The 19,086-nt window shown below is 41.9% G+C and overlaps 1 protein-coding gene and 1 long non-coding RNA gene across 2 annotated transcripts in view; one reads left to right on the top strand and one right to left on the bottom strand.

Moving 5' to 3' along the window:
* tbc1d16 (TBC1 domain family, member 16) overlaps positions 1 to 19,055 on the bottom strand; it is a 27,273-nt gene extending 8,218 nt beyond the window's left edge. The window contains exons 1-9 of the mRNA XM_023423320.2: positions 18,866 to 19,055; positions 14,428 to 14,640; positions 13,324 to 13,486; positions 10,770 to 11,078; positions 5,334 to 5,528; positions 4,938 to 5,085; positions 4,604 to 4,768; positions 3,824 to 3,972; positions 879 to 1,013 (exon numbers count right to left, since the gene is read on the bottom strand). Of these exons, the coding sequence (XP_023279088.1) occupies positions 879 to 1,013; positions 3,824 to 3,972; positions 4,604 to 4,768; positions 4,938 to 5,085; positions 5,334 to 5,528; positions 10,770 to 11,078; positions 13,324 to 13,486; positions 14,428 to 14,608 (1,445 nt within the window). The 5' untranslated portion in view covers positions 14,609 to 14,640; positions 18,866 to 19,055. The remainder of the gene's footprint in view (positions 1 to 878; positions 1,014 to 3,823; positions 3,973 to 4,603; positions 4,769 to 4,937; positions 5,086 to 5,333; positions 5,529 to 10,769; positions 11,079 to 13,323; positions 13,487 to 14,427; positions 14,641 to 18,865) is intronic.
* On the top strand, positions 6,848 to 10,903 carry LOC147818133 (uncharacterized). Its single transcript, XR_015438278.1, has 4 exons — positions 6,848 to 6,983; positions 7,466 to 7,636; positions 7,740 to 7,823; positions 10,787 to 10,903. It is a non-coding gene; the product is annotated as an uncharacterized LOC147818133 (long non-coding RNA).
* Positions 19,056 to 19,086: the final 31 nt, after the last annotated feature.

The raw sequence follows: 19,086 nt of genomic DNA, 5'->3' as shown, positions 1-19,086 counted from the left end.
GAAAAGTATGGTCCCACCCAAACACTCTGAATGATCCAACATGTGTTTCAGCATTGCTGGTAATGCCCAGAAAAACATGACAAGCCCTGCTTAGCGGTTGCTATGCCAACTCCGCTGGTAACCAGGGAGATAATTAATGATCTTTCTTGTTTTGTTTTTTTTGTTTTTTTTGTATACGGATACTACTTTGAAGTTAACTTCCCTGGCAGTCCTCATGCATTAGTAAGTGTTGTACAAACAAAGGGAAAACCCTGAGGAGTTTTTTATTGTTTTAATGTAATATTAACAAAGAAGAAGAGGAAGAGCTTTTTAGGAAGCAGACTTTGCAGTGGTTGTGTGTTTGGAAAATGAAAGATAGAAATGATAAGAGGATACCAGCATCTTCAGTTCAAATGAATACTTAGACTGATTGACCCAGAGGAACATATCTGTGACATATCAGTGCAATAGATGTGAGATAACAGAGGAAGCACAAGCTGAGTGCTCTACATTTGGACATGTGCAGCGCTGGTATCACCCCGCCCCAGACACAGCATAAGACATAATACCTAGACAAATACCAGGAGCCTCGATGAGAGTCACTAAACTAATATGCTATTTAAATCCTCTTGCTCCTCGTTTAGAAAGCCATTAGCTCTGAGTATGCATCAAAAGTGCTCAGACGGCTTAGTCAGAGTCAATAAAGCATGAAACTCATTTACGGCTCCCCCAGAGTTCAGAATATGAAATGAATAGGTATGCCTGTGCGTTGGGCTGAGGAATAGGGATGATAAGGATGGTTTGAGAGAGAAGGAGAGGGCGAAAAAAACAGAGATGGAAATCAAGAGTGGGGGGAAAAAAAGATAAAGACGGGGAAAATGAAGAGACGTGGGTCTAACCTCATGATCTCCACATTGGGGTTATTCTCTCCTCTGAAGAAGTGGTTGCTGCGGTCTGTTCTCACCACATCTTTATCCACTGTGAACTGGACCTTTCTCCAGAACTCACTGTGCTCCTCTGGGCTCATGGACAGTCTGTAGAAACGCCATAAACATCAGGCAGAAATGGAAAACCAGAGTTACCAAAGCTAACTGGCTCAGTTGTGATAGATCAAAAAGATAAGAGCAAGTAAGTTTAAGAAAGTTTTTACTGCACAATCTCTAAGGAACTGCCTGGTAATTAGGATAAGAAAATAATCTTTACCTTAAATGTTACTCTGGTGTAAAAAACTAATACTTAGCTGCAAACTAACTGACAAATGTGGGGGTAGGCAAGCGGTAGACTGAGGGGGTATTTCACCAAAGCACTCCATTGAGGATAATACCACAACCATAAAACCCCCGACCATCTCTCTAAATGTTAGGGACTATATTAGCAATGTACTCTGTGTACGGCACTAATGTACTCAAGTCCTAACAAGCAGAGGGGATTTAATTAACACTGTTTGTTTTCCATGTGGCCCCACCAGGAATAATGAGCGCACACCTGATGCAACGCCATGCAACTGTTTAGTTTCAGTGCCGTGTGTTTGTGTCGTTGGACCCTCCCCGGCCACCTTTCTTTCTTTCTTTCTTTCTTTCTCTCTCTGGAGGATGCTACTCAGGAGTTCAGTGCATGTTTTCAACACTTTATTTCTGAGGCTGGTAGGGTTAAGCAAAAGTATAGATATGTTTAAACAGGAATATTAAATAGGAACATCTTCAATTTAGACACTACCACTGGTCTGTACAGCTGATTTTTGTTCATTTTGTTTCATGTTTATTCTTATAGGAACATGTATATAACATGGACCAATACCACATACCACAGCATTAGCAGCCTAAGCTTGTTTGCAATGTTCGTCCCTAGATGGGCCTTTAAAAACACAAAAATCAACAAGGAAATGCAGACAAAACAGCATCAAAACAACAAAACACAATCAATGCGGAACAATAAAATTAACATAAAACTCAGTAACAAGCACCAGATCATCCACATGACTGATCCCACTTTAAAAGCCGTTTCAACTGGAGTTTAAATTGATCCCATTCATGATGCCCTCCGGGCTGAGTTAAGAATCACATTTATTACTTTCTAGCTCAATAATACAAAATAGAAATGACAAAATGCACAGTGTGAATTAAACCTGAAACAATTAAGCAATTAGACGATCAGAAGATTAATCAGCAATTATTTTGATACTCGGTAAATGGTTTAAGGCAAAAACAAAATCTCGAAAGTGCTGCTTTGGGCCCTTTTCATATAATTGTATATTGAACATCCTTGGGTTTTGGACTGCTGATTGGACAAAACGAGACATCTGAAGACGTCATCTTGAACATTTTGAGACTGTGATGGACATTGTTCAAATTGAACTTTGGAAAAAGGTGTTTTCATGAACAAAAGAGCACATTATTGGCAGCGAGAAGTGAACTTCCTCTTTTCTTCCAAAGATCTAAACCAGAAATAGAGCTGTTTGGAATTTGAGTCACTTGTACATCAACAATTAAATATAAGCGCTTTTTGTTCAAGCCAGCTGCAAAGGACATTTCCTTAAATCACGCGTGCAGCGTATTACATGAGAAGTTCAAAATATTTTACTAATGAAATTTTGACTTACACCAAAACATAAATATAACCAGCAATGTTTCAGTGCAAGAAAGAATATCTGAAGGCCACCTACAAACATTCCAGAAAAATGGGATGATTATGACATTAGCTGGACATTAAATTACCCAACCAACTCTGTACTTTTTCAGACTGTCTATGACAGTATGATGAACTTACTAATATAGAACTAACTATATAGATGCTTTCTTAAATGCTTTGTGTGTATCTATGCTGTAGATCAGTTTGTTTTGCTGTTTGTAGCCTTATTCACCATGAAAAATACAGCTAAAGAAACAAAAAAGAAAGACAATCTCAGTGATTTTGTAGCATTTTTCTACAATGACAATATCTTAAATATTCAACTGTCACTTTCACTCATTCTGTTCACTGTTCGCCTCCTTACCTGCGTCTACAGTAATCCAGTCTTTGGTTAGTCTGTTTACTTGTTACAGCTACACGTCCTCCATTTTTATCTGCTCGGTTATCACAGCTAAGTGAAGTGCAGAAGGTTAGGAGACAAGGAGCAAAACCAGAGGCATGTACCCTTGCTCCTAATGATCAACCAGTGGCCCTGGAGGCTGCTCTAGTCAAATGGTCTTTAAAAGAATCCATATCAGAGTCAGAACAAGGGCCCTAATTACCTGACTTCAATGAGATCTTCTGATGTACTCAAAATGTTAATAGGCCATAGAGATGAAACCGGCCCAATTATCATATTCATTACAGACAGGGCGGCACAACGTGTGAAAATATGTGCACACTCCACCTTTTGATGGTGGGGTGGAGACAAATGAAGACTCGTGGATGTGCTTAAGTGTGTGGCATGTGTGCGTGTGCTTGTCCATGCGTACCAGAGCTGTGTTTGATGAGAGAGTATGATCTGATAAGCGCTGACATGTTTTTTCTCCAGAGACCTTTTATTTTACACCCGGCACCTCCCCTTAACACTTCCCTGATTGTGCCTATTGATTGCTCAGCTCCTGCGATGAAAAGCCACAACAGGCTCACATATGGTATAATGTTTGACTGACTGAGCATTTGGCAGCCGATACTGCAGCCATGTGACAGTTTATCTACTGTTCCACGGTGTTAGGAATGCTGCTGTCTCTCAGTCAGAGTTTTTTAAATGAATTGATTTCCATAACGTCAAATAAACCTTGAAATAACTTATTGCTTGTCACCCAATTTTCATTTTGTGGCACAGATGTTATCAGCAGCCAGGAAAGACCCATATTTCCATACAGCAAACACACACCTCCTCTGCTGGATGTCTTGATAATGGCTGCGTTTCTGCAGTCTCCAGGCCTCCCTCTCCTGAGAGGTGGAGTCATAGCTGTAGTAGTGCAGAAGGAAAGGCCACACCTCGCCACGGATGGATGGGTCAATACCACCGAAGAAGATGGCCTGGTGATGAGTGGGAGGTGGACAAACACAGTGAGAACAAAGGGAGCGTTCTCAAAGCGTTCAGAGGGCAAACAGAGGGCACTCCACTTCTAATAGATAACTGTGAGAACATATCATACTGTATGCAAACAACACATTCACATGAGTAGTAGTGTAGATGACTCATCTCTCACTTTACCAAACTACAGCAGATGTATTATTCCATGAGTGTTGCAAAATACCACATGTCCAGCAAAAACAGTACCACTCTGTCTCTGCACTAGTGTGTTTACTGAGGAAATGTGTTGGTCACATTCTAACTGCCACTGAGTCATTTCAGTTAGATGGTGAATCTTCGATTGAGTCAATCCTACAGAAGTGAAATGACTCACAGGGGGACCAGCCATGACCAACCCTCTCATTGTTTATAGAGAGGGGCCGCTGAGTAAAACTGAAAGTAACACATTATGGGGTTTACTTTCAAAATGACTTTCAGTGCGTGTGGCTGAAAAGAAAATGCAAGAAAGTGTGAAGCTTGACTCTATGGATAGCAGCAGGAGAAACCCATGCTCAGGCTGGCTTATTTATTTTTCTAACTGATACCACAGCATTGTAAAAACATGCACGAGCACACACACAACCCCAGACATACCTTGCGTAGCTTATACTCCTCCTCTACCTGCCCAGTGTGGTTGAGATGACGTAGCCAGGTGGTGACATCTAGCCGTCGATAAAGCTTCTCCTCTGGGTGGGTCTCTGCTGACGGCAGGGTGGGCCTCTGGATAGAAAACTGCATGCAGGATTTCTCATCTGACACCTGAAGGACAGAGAAAAGACAAACTTTTGAAAAAAAAAAAATCATTTGGGAAGAAAAATGTGGGAAAAGAACCAAAATCTGAATAGAAAACAGGGAGAGAAAGGCTGAAAAATTCCTTTGTTTCCCAATAAAACTAGATGCCAAACAGGATTTTGGATTGTAACCCGACCTGGTCTTTAAGCTGAGTTTCCCGGCAGCACTTCCACTGTTGGAAGACCTCAGCCAGCTTGTCCAGGCCAGCATGATGGAAGTGGAGGATCTTATATTGGCTCTCTCTGCTAGCTATCACCAGCTGGCCACTGGTGCATGCCTCATCACTGCAGCAACATAATGAAGAATGATAAAGACAAGAAGATAACACTGACAAAACCCAGAAATGTGTTAATCAGTGTAGTGAAAGACACAACCTTACTTATTACTTTCTAATAATAATCCTCTTGTCATTCTTACCATAAAACAAACCGACACTGTCCTAAAACCTACAACACAGCGTGAAACATTACACAGTAGGGCAATGAGGTGACCCATCATGACCTCCCTTTGACCTTTTGCACACCCAGCTGACCTGAAGAAGAGTCTGAGCGACCTCATGTGACCCAGGTCGACCCTGAAAACTCCACACAACTGCTCCAGAGCCAACACCTTCTGCTGCTCCTCCCATCGTGCGCCCTGCGACTGCCCGCTGCTCTCGGATGGGGCGTGGCTATCCAGGCTGGAGGCAGAGCTGGCCGAATGGGCCATGGGCTCCTCGCACAACTCTCTGGCCAAAAAAACAAACAAAAAAAAAGTTTCTATGAATTAGGATCTCAGAGGTTATTTGCTGCAGTTTAATTGTGCTAAAGGGAACTGAGTCATGTTTTCCATGAAATCAAAGGAGTGAGACATCAGATGTTGTTTATCCCTTCTGCACAAAAATGTCTTTCTTGTGCCTCACACTCACACATACACACATATAGATCCCTTCTTCCATGTGGGACATTAATAATAAATATTATGTAGACATAGGCCAGCGGTGTATAGCCAGAGATAATTGTGCAGACATATAGGCTTATCCCCTGCTCAGTTCTGCCCTGTTGTTTTGTGTCTCAATATGGTTCCGCCAAGAGGCTGAGAATGGGAGGAATGCATGGAGGCTTCTGAGGACACACACATACACACATATATACACACACACACACACACACACACACACACACACACAAGGAAATCTGTACACACAAATCACACTGTCTGCCGTCCAATTTCCCCTGTCATTCCCCCATGGCCAGCATGTTGTTCCCGGCACTGAAACCTGAGCCGAGGGTTCTTCTGCTGCAGGAGTAGCCATACAAGCACTCACACACACCATGCATATATGTACAGAAAAACACACACACACACACACACAAATGTGAAAACACAGAAAGAAGACAAAACTGTATATGTGACTGACATGAACATGCACCCTGCACCACAGCAAACACACACAAAAGCTCTTTAATTATAAGAATCGCTGACTGGCTGGCTTGTTTAATGTCTTTCTCTCTTCACATACGCACATGCGCGCACACACACGCACACACACGCACACACACGCACACACACAAGTGAATGGACCATGGCTAATGACCATAATGCACTCTCAAACACGTCTCAAGACATGCTAATGCTGAGAAACAGACCAACACATAATGTGTTAAACCCGCTGACATTTGAGACGTAGACATCTAAATGAAGTTATCTGTGCTTACTATAGCACTTGCTATGAAAAACACTTGTTATTCATTTTAAAAAATAAACTCAGAAGTCATTCAATTGGCAAATTTTGTTCATTTAATCTTTAATATAAAAAAAGAATCCTACAAGAATTGTTTCTCCGTCTGGTTTGAGTAAATGTGTGAATTTAAAAGGATCATTCTGTAAAATTACACATCTTTTCACTTCTATCTCTTCTAATCTTTTCTATTCGCAACAGTATTACAGGCGAACACAAGTGGCACGTTGGTACTTTGGATAGACGAGGGAGGCAGGCCAGGTCTAATTTATTACACCCTGAATCAATCATGTCTGGCTAATCATTTCCCTGTTAGCAGATGGGAAAATAACACGGCTGATCAATCCAAGCTGCACAGTTTCCCCTGCTATCTGGTGATTTACTGCTCTCTGTCTCATGTATCACGCCACAAACCAGACTGTGGAACACAAGGAGACTGGGAGAGAGGCACAGAGAGCTCGGGTAAGGGAGTTAAACAATCTGAAATGTGGAGGACTACTGTATTTTCTTTTTCATGACTTCAATGACTGTCAAGTTCGAGGTGTTTAAAAGACCTATGAGCCCATTTACAGCAGACCTTTCCGACATTCTTCTTGCATACTTTAAGTACATATGCAAAAACATCTTTGCATATTTCTCTGCGTTGAAATAAAAGTGCAAAAACCGTGGAAAACGCACATGATTCTTGGCATTTAAGCATGGATCGCCCACTGTGCTGCATTCAAGCGGAAACTCAATGAATGATTAACAACGTCTGTCAGAGTCAACAGCCCGATTCTATTCATGTACTGTAGGAAGCAGCCACACCATAAACTGTACACAGAGTACATTATGTAAACAAGCTGTTTTGATGGAGCCAGGCTCCTGTAACTGGCATGTCCCACCAGGCCAGGGTGAGATCAAACTGCCCTGAGGCCCTTCGTAACACCTCTCTCCACATACAGGGGACTTTACCCCAGGGGAAGGTGCTGCCAAGTCACCCTGAGAACCAGGACCAAGTGCTCCAGGGACTCCCAGGCCCTTCAGCTAATCCCTGGAGGGAAAAGAGAGCCGAGGGAGGGCTCGGGTGAAGGGGGCGGGTGGTGCAAGCTCTGCAGCACACACACTGGAAAGTGGTCAGTACAGTTTAGAGTTTAGAGAAATGTATTAATCATGTGGTATACCAATAATCCCAGAACCAAAATAACACACATTAAAGTCAGATATCTTCTTTTCCAGGACTTTTTACATACCAGCCCTCCTCTGGAACGGGGGTCAGGACCCTCGAGAGAAATGTGAGGGGTTTGCTTCATTCAGATACAGGTGAATTCAAACCTACATTTAATCTAGATCACTTTCTAGAAATCTGTTAACCCTAACCCTAACCCTTTTGACATTTAAAGGTCTTTTTCTGTTGATCGGTGTCAAGAAAATCTCATAAAATCTATTCAGATTAAATCTAATAAAACAATAAAATGTGAAAACTCTAAAAGCACAACATGGAAACCAAGCATGGAACCACTGTTCTGAGATATAATAACATGTTAAAATTCTGCAAGTAGAGCTCCAAGAGGGCAGTTCACATTGACAGTGAAGAGTGGTTCAATAAAATACGGTTAAACTTTAAAGAAACTTGTTAAGAATCTTGACAGAGATTGCTGTGGATTTCTCTTTTTTTGCTCTCTCCCACCACTCTCCTCTTTCTCCCCCCCTTTTCATCCGCTCTCGCACTTCCATACGCGGTTCTTTCTCTTTGAATGATTCCAAGTGACATGTTTCCAGTTCCTGGCCCCTTAACAGTGTCAATTAAAGCAAGAGAGAGAGAAAGAGAGATTGAGTGGGTTCCAGGGTTTTGGCTGCTGCTCCGCTCTCTTCAGTCCTCTAATCCGGAGAGCTGACATTCAGCCCAGCACAACAACCCCGGGAGCACTGGGAATCAAAGGGCTTCACACAGACTTTAGGAAGGGAAGGGGAGGAGGGCAAGATATTTGAGAGGTGGGCAACACCGAAAGAAACAATATTGAGAAAAACAGAAAGAATGATCAACAGGAAAAATGCAAAAGGAAGAGTGTGAGCAATGGACAGATAAGGGGACAGAGGGAGAAACTAAGAGAGGAAGGTGAAAAAAAAGGGAAAGATGAGTATGGATATGAGTGCCACAGAGCTGAAGAGAGACACTAACAGCAAGTGAAGCACAGAGGAGAGAAGGAAGAGAAGGACAGAGTAAAGGTTAGAAGCTGTGAAGCGTAGATCGTTGCCAAGTCACACACTGACTGCACTTACAGCAAGCTGGGGTCTGAGAGTGGTTAAAAAGGCTTAAACACACATTGACTCACTCTCTCACTCTCCTCACACACACACTGACACAGGCTCACACATTCTGGGCAAAATGTCAGGCCAAATAGCTGCGTGAGGAAACGACCACGGAGGGAATCATAAAGTTAAACGGCCGTGAGGTCCGGACAGCAACACAGTCACTGTCCAGATGGCTCCCCTGATTAGAGAACAGTTTCTGGAAGCACTGAGGTTTTGGGTTTGTAAGATTTGGGGACTTATTTTGGGCCATCTGTGACTTTATAAAACATTTAAATTGAGAGCTGATTTAAACAAGTGAACCCATTTTGAATGATAAAATTTCATGCCCCCTGTTGAAGTCATCTACCTGCTTTTCATATTCAGTTGCAGTGCAGTAAGCCACCATGTGGCCAAAGAGTGTAAACTATCCCTTTTGCCACCAGTTCTTTTCTTTTTGGCTCCACCTTGTGGCGTGTTAGGGTAACCGACACACCACCTTCATAATAACGGGTTACTGTGTTACAGCAGGCTATTACAGCCTGCCACTCAAAATTCCTCACATGAAAACCACCATTTGTCTGTCTGAGAGAGCGAAAGCAAATGTCCTGTCTTCAGAGGGTGACATAGCTTAGGGTAGATGTGAATACACTACTAATTTATGTGACAGTATGGTAAATTCCAGATAGACATGTAATATATACAACAATCAGTTGAGTTGAGTTGCATTTTTTGAGTAAATTTGTAATATAATTGTAGGAATGTAGGAGCTGCAGAAGTAATACAACACACAGACGGTCCACTCATTAAAACAAACACACACAATCTTACATGACTTGACAACACCCTCAGAGGATTTATATTTCTGCCATAATCTCTAAATCTGTTTGCAAAAAGTGACCCAAAATAACCTTTTCATTCATTTGGTCTCACAAGTCATAGGGCCGTGTCCTCTGGGTATTTGGGCTTTAGCTACTTATGCACAGTGAGTATTTAGTAGGCTGATTCCATGCATATATTTCTCTGCAAACAAAAGCAACAATGCAGCTGGTATCAACAAATATTATGCAACTTTTGGATTGCTGTTCTAATCTTAATCTTACTGACTGCGAACTAAATTGGTATTTTTTCCTGTATAGAAAATAATATAAATTTACTTGGAATTCGCAGTAAGCCGGTTTCAACCCTTTATCCGTTTGCTTCTCTCCTACTCTCTGTGCTCACATATACAGTATTTAAATACAGCTTAATTCACAATAAAGCCGTTTTCTTTCTGTTGTCTGACAACAGAACAAATTTGAAATAGTGGCTGAAACACAGCCCATAAAGACTACATGTTAACCTGTCACTGTCAGGCCATTTCCAAGCAGCTGTTCTGCACTGCAAAAAAACAGATTTTTTATAACTGTGACATTGTCTCACAAAATTACCATACGCAAAAGTTAAAGACAAAGGCTGGGCTATATTTCAGGTATATTGATGATCACTCAGGGGGAAAGTTAGAAGCTCTTTCATATCAGCTGCTGTGTGGTCAGCATAGCGTGGTATGCCTGCAGAGGGAAAGCCCGACATCGCACTCACGGGACATTACTGGCGACTCACTTCTAAGGAAAGTAACCAAGGTTTATCCAAAAAGTCACTAAATTTGTCACTAGGTGGTTTTTTAAAAAAAATAGTGTTAAAATTCCAGAAATCTAGAGACAAAGGCATTAAGTTGGCAACACTGCTTGGTCACGCCTGATCATTTTGAAAAGCAATGACCAATGAGGAAACTTCAATATTGAGCTGAACTTATCACTCATTCACACAGCATTCGGCTGACTTACGGTGCAACTTCATCAGTGAGTCAGTCAATCAGCAACAGACCCCTCTTTAGGGCTGGCCCCACAGTTGTGATCCAGCCAATGCACTCATCTCTACTGTGTAGGAATAACAATATAGATCATGAATGAAGCCCATTTCAACCCTCTCACTGACCTGGTTTCATTGTCTAGGAAGACAGAGCCGCTGCTTTCACAGAGGGCCTCACTGACAGGGGACAAGCAGAAGGGGGAGGAGAAGGTGTCTGAGTCAGAACCCATGGTGCTGTCCCTGCTCACTTCGTCGGACAGCTCGCAGGAGCCCTCATCCCCTTCCTCCCCAGCCGAAGGCAGCTGCTGCTGGTGTGAGGAGGTATCTGCTCCAGCCTCCACCACCAGGCTGTGGCTCTCCGTGGAGGTGCTGCTGGTAATGATCCTCTCCTCATCCTCATCTTCCTCCTGGGCTGCCGGGGGACGGGAGTGGGGTCTGGAGGCCCATGGATGGAATAAAACACAATCAGTATCATGTATAATACTGATGCACTACTGCACATTTTGAGATGTATTATTGATTATCATTATAATAAGTTGTTGAAACACATACTGAGGAATCCTCTTGATATGAACAATTTTACAAAAATAAGACAACATAATCCAGTCAAAGACATAATATTTTACTGCTTTGATATCACAGTTAAAGCCTCTTTTCTCATTACCCTGAGACTATTTTACTACATGGCATGCATTATTGAAAATACCTTTTCTATTAACGAGCCACACACACATAGATTATATAGATAGAGATTAAGATTGGATATTAATAATGATAATATCATCACCTCAGAAACATGACTGAGGGAGCATGTCCAAAGGACTAACTAGAATATATTCAATATTTTCACATTTCTTAATGTTGCAGCCATATGTTAAAATTTTTTTCCGTCAATACTCCAAAATGACTAAGTGAAAACAGAATTATAACGAATTGTTTGCAAATATAGAAAAAATGAAAAACTGAAATATCCAATTGACATAGGAATTCATACCCTTTGCTATGACACTAGAAATTATGCTCAGGTGCCTCCATTACTTTTAATCATCTTTGAGATGTTTCTACACCTTGGTTCGAGTTCACCTGTGGGGAATTCAGCTGATTGGACATGATTTTGAAAAGCCCACACTTGTCTATATAAGGTCTCACAGCTGACAATGCACATCAGAGCAAAAACGACAGGACTGTGTCGAGGCACAGATCTGCAGAATGATACAAAAACATTTCTGCTGCATTCAAAGTTTCCCAAGAGCAGAGTGGCCAGCATCATTCTTAAATGAAAGAAGTTTGGATTAACTGGGTCAAACTGATGACTGAACCGATGCCTGAGCTCTACAGATCCTCTGTGGAGATCGGAGAAACTTCCAGAAGGGCAACCATCACTGCTGCTCTACATCAATCTGGCCTTTATTGCTTTATGGTAAGTGGCTTGGAGTTTGCAAATAATCCTCCAAAGGACTCTCAGACTAGGAGAAATAAGATTCTCTGGTCAGATGAAACTAAGGCTGAACTGTTTGGCCTCAATTCTAAGCGTCATGTCTGGAGGAAACCAGGCACCGCTCATCACCTGCAATCCCAATGGTGAAGCATGGTGGTGGCAGCATGGTGGTGTGGAGGTGTTTTTCAGTGGCAGGGACTTTGAGACTGGTCAGGGCTGAGGGAAAGCTGAATGAAGCAAAGTATAGAGATATCTTTAATGAATAACGGTCCAGATTGCTCAGGACCTCAGACTGAGCCGATGGTTCATCCTCCAACAGGACAATGACCCTAAGTTTAGGGACAACTCTGTGAATGTCCTCGAGTAGCCAAGCCAGAGCTCTGACTTGAACCCAATCAAACATCTCTGGAGAGACTTGAAAAATGGCCGTCCAACAACGGTCCCCATCCAACCTGACGGAGCTTAAGAGGATCTGCACAAAAGAACGGCAGAAAATCCCCAAATACCAGTGTGCAAAACTTGCAAAACCAAGAAGGCCCAAGGTTGTAATCGCTGCCAATGGTGCTCCAACTAAGTACTGAGTAAAGGGTCTGAATACTTAGGTCAATGTGATATAAGTTTTTCCATTCTAATAAATTGGAAAAAATTCTGGTCTCGCTATGTCATTATGAGGTATTGAGTGTAGAGTGATAAGGGATAAAATGATGTTTCCCCCCTATTTTAACATAATGCTGCAACACAACAATATGTGAAAAGACAGAGAGTCTGAACACTTTCTGAAACCACTGTATGGTCACCATCTGCCCTTCCTGAGTTACAGGGTTGAATAATGGCCAGAAGTGGGTTTTTTTTGATGCCACAGGGAAGTTGACCCTATAAAGTGTCATCACTTCATAATTTTATCCTGTTAGACATTTGTGTTGAATTGTGTCATAATTACTGTATTTATTTGTGAATAATAGCCAAAAATATGTTTTGTTGGATCACCGGTCTTGACCTTTGACCACCGAAATCTAATCAGTTCATCCTTAAGTCCAAGTGTACATCGTGCCAAATTTGAAATGATTCTCTCAAGGCGTTACTGAGATATCACGTTCATGCGAATGAGAATGAGGACGTATGGACGTACAGACGGACAACAGGATAATATAATGCCTTTGGCCCTGGCTGTCGCTGGCGTGGAGGCATAACAATGATCTGATTAAATGGATCCAAGACATTTTAAGAAATGACTTTCCCCACCGTCGGCCTCGGCGGCGTGCGTTCCTGCGTACAGGGGAGCTCTCAGGTGTGATATAGCGCAGCGCCTCCTCGTCCTGCCTCTGGATGCGGGAATTGGGAACCCAAGTCAGAATCAAAGTGGTGCCCAGGCTTTCATCCTTCTCCACATGCACACACAGGTAGCCTGTAGGGGGCAACATAAACCACAATTATGTTAGGAGTAATTATGTTGGGACTAATCAGGCAACATGAGAAGAAAGGAAAAAACTTTTATACGGTGCAAGTTTAAGACAAACATAAAACCTTAGAAGAGATAAGCACACAAGGAGGTGATGACACAGAGGGAGTTCTGGGGGGTGAGTAACAAACTTACAATGCACAGACAAAAGGAGAGTAACAGGATAGAGCAGATTAAAAATGATGTAAATCTTTTCATACCAGTGTGGGTTAAAAAGAAGTCAACCAGCAACAAAGTCACGCTCACATTTTTAAAAACCAGCAGGCCAGAATCATACATCCTTCACATGCATAAATAAGGCAAGTACACCAAGGTAAAATAATTTCACTCTGCATGACAGCAGTCTTAGTAAAATGAGGAATATTGTACGTTTACAGTTGTCGCACATAATAGTAAAAGTGAGAGTGCTATAAAAGGCTGAATTATGCTCACAGCTGTAAATATGCTGTGTTTGACTCTTTTTCAATCTTGTCTTCTAGAAAGCTTGAATTATAGGTTTTTTGGTAAAAATATGACAGAACTTCTTCTACCTAATATTGAATGAAGTACCTTTTATCAAATTTAATTTGGGATTACTCATTTATATCTTGCACTGCAGTGTAATGTTTAATCTGTTTTGTCCAATTTTATCTTCTACTTTATGTTGTTCTTTTAAACCCTCTTTATTTGTGTCTTTTCATATTTTGCCTTGTGTTTATTTTATGTCTTATGGGCTTGAAGCTGGTTTCACTGTATACAAATTGTTTCTAACCTCAATACTTGTCTAAGGAACAACTAAGCTTAAGGAAAAGCTGTTCCTTTTGGCAGGAATCCTCTTCTCAGCAGCTGTGTTCACACCACAAAGAAAAACAGTTGGAAAGACAGGTTTAACATCAGTCCAACCTAACCTGGGTGGTGCTCCGCCAGGCCAGGCAGGGGTTCTGCAGGGTGCACACAAACATTATTTTTAGAGAAGATGATCTCGCCATCCAGGCCTGAGCGTAGCGATGAGCCCCCCGCCCCAGGGTTAAAGGTCAGGAGGTCGGAGGCCTTGGAGGAGGCACGTCGCAGGAGCCGACCCAGAGACATCTCCTCAGGCACCGGGACACTGGGCCCATCCTCTGAATATGGGGATTTGGGAGAAGAACAGTAAGTTTTAGGAAGAAGAGGATGGGAGGACAGTGCATGACTGAAATGGTATGGGAGTGTTAAAGAACAGGAAGAGAAAAAAGTAAACATGACAGAAAGGTAAATGTTTTAAGGACAAAGCTTGGCACTATAAGGCTGCACAGATCATCCCCTACACTTCACCTCCTCTGTCACATGTGTGCTCGTATCTACTGCAGTGTCCTTACTGCAGCGCTCAACCCCACATTCCCCTCCCCTCTGTACTTGTTCAGCAGTTCCCTGTGCCACATTTTCTTTGCCCACACCTGCATCTACGAACACATTCACAGGTTCTGTGGATACTGTACTGGTGTGTAACTAAACGTGCCCCTCCTTTTGTAAACAACACACACACACACACACACACACACACACACACACACACACACACACACACACACACACACACACAGATACCGGTATGTACACACACACAAAGACATGTGCAAACACACTTCACTCCATCTGTGTGAAATTCCAAGCAGTTATCAGTAGCCAACAGATGTCATCAACGACAGCGCTGAACTGGGATCAGCATGTCACACCACCAGTGTTTAGTTTGTCTGCTTCAGAAACACAGCTTTGTGTGACGAGACAAACTTCACGTTGAGTAAAAAGTAAAGCAGATCTTTTGATGCTGCTGCATGGTGTGCTGCTGAACACTTTGAAAAGCTTTGGATGGGATCTTACTTTTCAGGATCAAAGAACACTAAAAGCAAACAAAGTCTAACTTTTTTTTTTTTTTTTGCTTCTGTCGGATTCCCTCACATACAGTAGAACTCATTGACTCATTTTCTTTCTCTTGGTCTGACATGTACTGTAGGTCTGTGTCTTTTGACCCACTTCAAGTGTGTAACCTTGTTCTCTTGTTGGCAGAACACTCTGACACAAACTCCACACTCTGTCTGAGGAATGTTCCCTCCTTTTTCCTCAGAGGGCATGTTTACCTCTGCCTGATTAAGCAGGCACCCCGCTTCCTGATGCCAGGCCCCGGACAGGAAGGCTGCTGGCATGAAATCCAGACAGGACCTCTGAGAGGGGCCTTACCATGGGCCATCATTTGGCTTACATTTTTAAAAAAAAGTGTGACTGTGGGTGTGTTTTTTTTTTTTTTTTTTTCGGTAACAGTTTAACCATTCACACAGTACATCTTGTAAAAAGGGGCTGGTGTTTCTTGCTCATGCCAAGAATCTTGGCCTGCAACTAAAAATTATTTTCATGACTTTTTCAATTAATGGATGAATTGTTTTGTCCATCAAATGTAAAAAAAAAAGAAAAGAAAAGAAAATTGTCAAAAATGCTCACCGCAACTTCTGAGATTTCAAGGTGATGTTTTCACATGTCTTGTTTTGTCCAAACAACACTCCAAAATCCAAAGATATCCAATTTAAACTGATACTTGATAAATGATTAAAGCATTTCATCTTTATCAAAATTCAATAGATATTATATATATATATTACTGATTTTACTTGTTTTCAGACTTTTTTAAAGAAATGGGTCTGAAAAGATCTACAGGACAACAAAGTTTTTGTTTGCCATGTCCCAGTTTCTCTGCCTATAAGCCACAACATTAGACTACTACTGAATATTAGTGACCACTGGGCTATTTGCCTGCTAACACACATGTAAATACTCTTGTAAATAAGCCAAAGTGGACTAACACAGTGTCTACATACTCTGACTCTGCATTCCTGCAGGATACACACACTGAAAAACAGGCTACCTGTGCGTCATGTCCATAATGAGAGGCTGGGATTTTCAACATGACACACTGCTGTGCTACTATCTAGTGGTTATTTTAGTCTGTATATGTGATTACAGGGTGACACAGGTCAGTTTGATAGGGCTTCTTCGTGCAGGCTGTTAAAGGACAGACTCACTCGTTTCTTCTCACTTCATCTTTTATGCTGTCAACACCTCACTGTGTTCACACACTGCCTCTCCTCTCTGACCTTTCAATCTTTTATCAAATGACTCACATCCTTAGGACTGAAACGCCACCCTCAACTCTGCTAGTACCACTGTGACCTACAGAATACTTCACATTTTGCACAAACATTCAACAGATTGCCTGCCAAAATATGAGACTTTAAATAACCTGAAACCTATACCATGGAAATTTAGCTGCAAGTGTAGAGGCTACAAGCTTACAGGGTCTCAGCTTCTCACCTCTGGGCTACGTTAATTAAGTTGTCACGCTGACATTTGAATAGAGGAGCCAATACAGAACCCCCCCCCCCCTTTTCATCTGCACTGTACACTAACATGCCTGGAGCAGCTGAATAGAGAATAGCCACAAAGAAGCCTGAAAAACAAGGCTCTTGTGGACCCTGCACAAGTAAACTTTATGGGTTTCTCTGATGTTTTGTATACGTATTTTAGGTTTTGCTACATCTACAAATATTATAGCACATAAAACATATTTCTCTTACAGGCGTGTTATATTGAGCTTCATGTGATAAAGCAATACACAGTGTTCCTTAAAATCTAAATACACCTATTTAATGAAGTGGAACACCTTTTCAAAATAAACTTTTAACCCCTACAACCACTAGCTGGTACTGGTTGATTTCATGGCAAATTAAAAGGTGGATAAACTTTAAGGTCTATTTGGGATTTTCATATGGAAACAAAGGTGATTAAGAACTTCAGGTCAAGGAACAATGTTAAATTTGTTTGTTGTCTTAAATTGTTCTACACTCATAAAACTTTATGGTTAAATTTGGTGGATGGAGACAGATAGACAGACAGAAGGGTGAGTGTGATCGTAGCCAAATTCTGCAGCACGACAATGACCTCAAATGCACAGCTAGAGCCATGAAGAACTATTGTCACAGACAAGAAGAACAAGGTATCCTGCAACAGATATTGAGGCCCTAACAAAATTATGCTCTCAAAATCATGGAGTCAGTCTGGGATTATAAGTTCTCCAAAACGCTTGGAACAACCTACCTGCCAAGTACCTTGAAAAAACATGCGCAAGTGTACTGAAGAAAACTTGTGCCGTTATAGAGGCAATGTTACACCAAATATTCATGTTTTTTTGTTTTTTTACTGTTCACTGCATTTCATATGAAGTAAAAATATTCACTGCATTATTTCTGAAAGCAAGCACTTTATTTTTGTGCCTAAAAGTATTGCACAGTACTATATGCCAGCTGCTAAGTAATAAGAAATTGCATTGCAGAAATACCTAAGCTTGAAGTCACTGGGACTGTGACTTAATTGCAGACATCAATCAGAAAGTTTATTTTTCAACTATGAAATGTCCCACTCAGAATATATCATACACAGAATTCATTTAATAATCAAAGTTAAGGGATCCTTATTAAAAAGTGGTTTATGCTGTGATAATGTAAAAAAAAAAAAAAAACTCACAACTCTGCTTCGACCAGGAAATTTGGCTTATAATAGTTGCTTCCTCGTCCTTATGTGGTAACTACAAGAACAGGCATATCTGTACAATGCAATACAATGCAGCGCCAATACATCTTATTTGGAGTCTCACATAGGTAGTATCTATGACAAAACTGTTGTATTGAACTGCATTACAATGCACAGGGGTTTCAATTTTTCTCATCAGTCAGTGTACACAGTGAGTACATGTCAAAGATGTTTTTGTCAGCTCCACAACCTGTGTAAATCCGGACTGACGGGGGCCTCCCTGTCCTGACTGCAGCCGGACTGAGGAAATGCCTCAGTAGTAACAGTGTAGCCTGTTAGCATGATGTCGGGGGCTCCATCAGTTCTTCACACCGGGTCTGACAGGCAGCATCCGCCTGACAGGAGGAGGAGAGGGGAGGATGGGGCAAGGCTTTTGCCACCGCAGCATTATTTACACAGGCCCATACTAATATTTACAGTGGGGGTTCTGGCCGGAACAGCCCGGGACTCTCTATCTGTACCATCTTGAACATCAATATTTTAGTTTAGCTGCCTACACCATGGCCGAAATACGTTGCTAGTTACATTTCACCTAGTCCACGTTAACAGGCAACTTTAAAGTTTATCTAAGCAAGCAGCAGCGTGCTACAGAAGACAACCATGACACATATTTCACTCGTACCGAAGAAATGTATCCTCTTTTGGCTGTTGGCATACACCTGTTCCAGCAGGAGAAATAAATGAATAACAAGCAGCGTGTACAGAAACGGGGCCAAGCGGCTGAGCTCTCACCTTCAGTCCTGCCGCAGGAGACTACAGCCCATGTTGGACATCCATGTAACCGAGCAGACAGGGACCGAGCAGCATGTACCGGTGTCGTTTCGCTTTCTTTCTCCCGGGTTTAGCTCAGGTGTCAGGGACTGTAGTCTTGCTTGTACCCCCGTGTTTTCCAACAGTCACACCACACGTCTGACTGCTGCTGTTTCTAGAGCAAAAACTATACTTCCGGTTGG

This window comes from Seriola lalandi, unplaced genomic scaffold (assembly GCF_002814215.2).
Source record: "Seriola lalandi dorsalis isolate HSWRI2012SDOR001 ecotype SW California unplaced genomic scaffold, Sedor1 jcf7180002054690, whole genome shotgun sequence".
Taxonomy (NCBI): Eukaryota; Metazoa; Chordata; class Actinopteri; order Carangiformes; family Carangidae; genus Seriola; species Seriola lalandi.
Note: the sequence above shows the minus strand (reverse complement) of the source record. Positions and strands in the feature narration are given on the sequence as shown.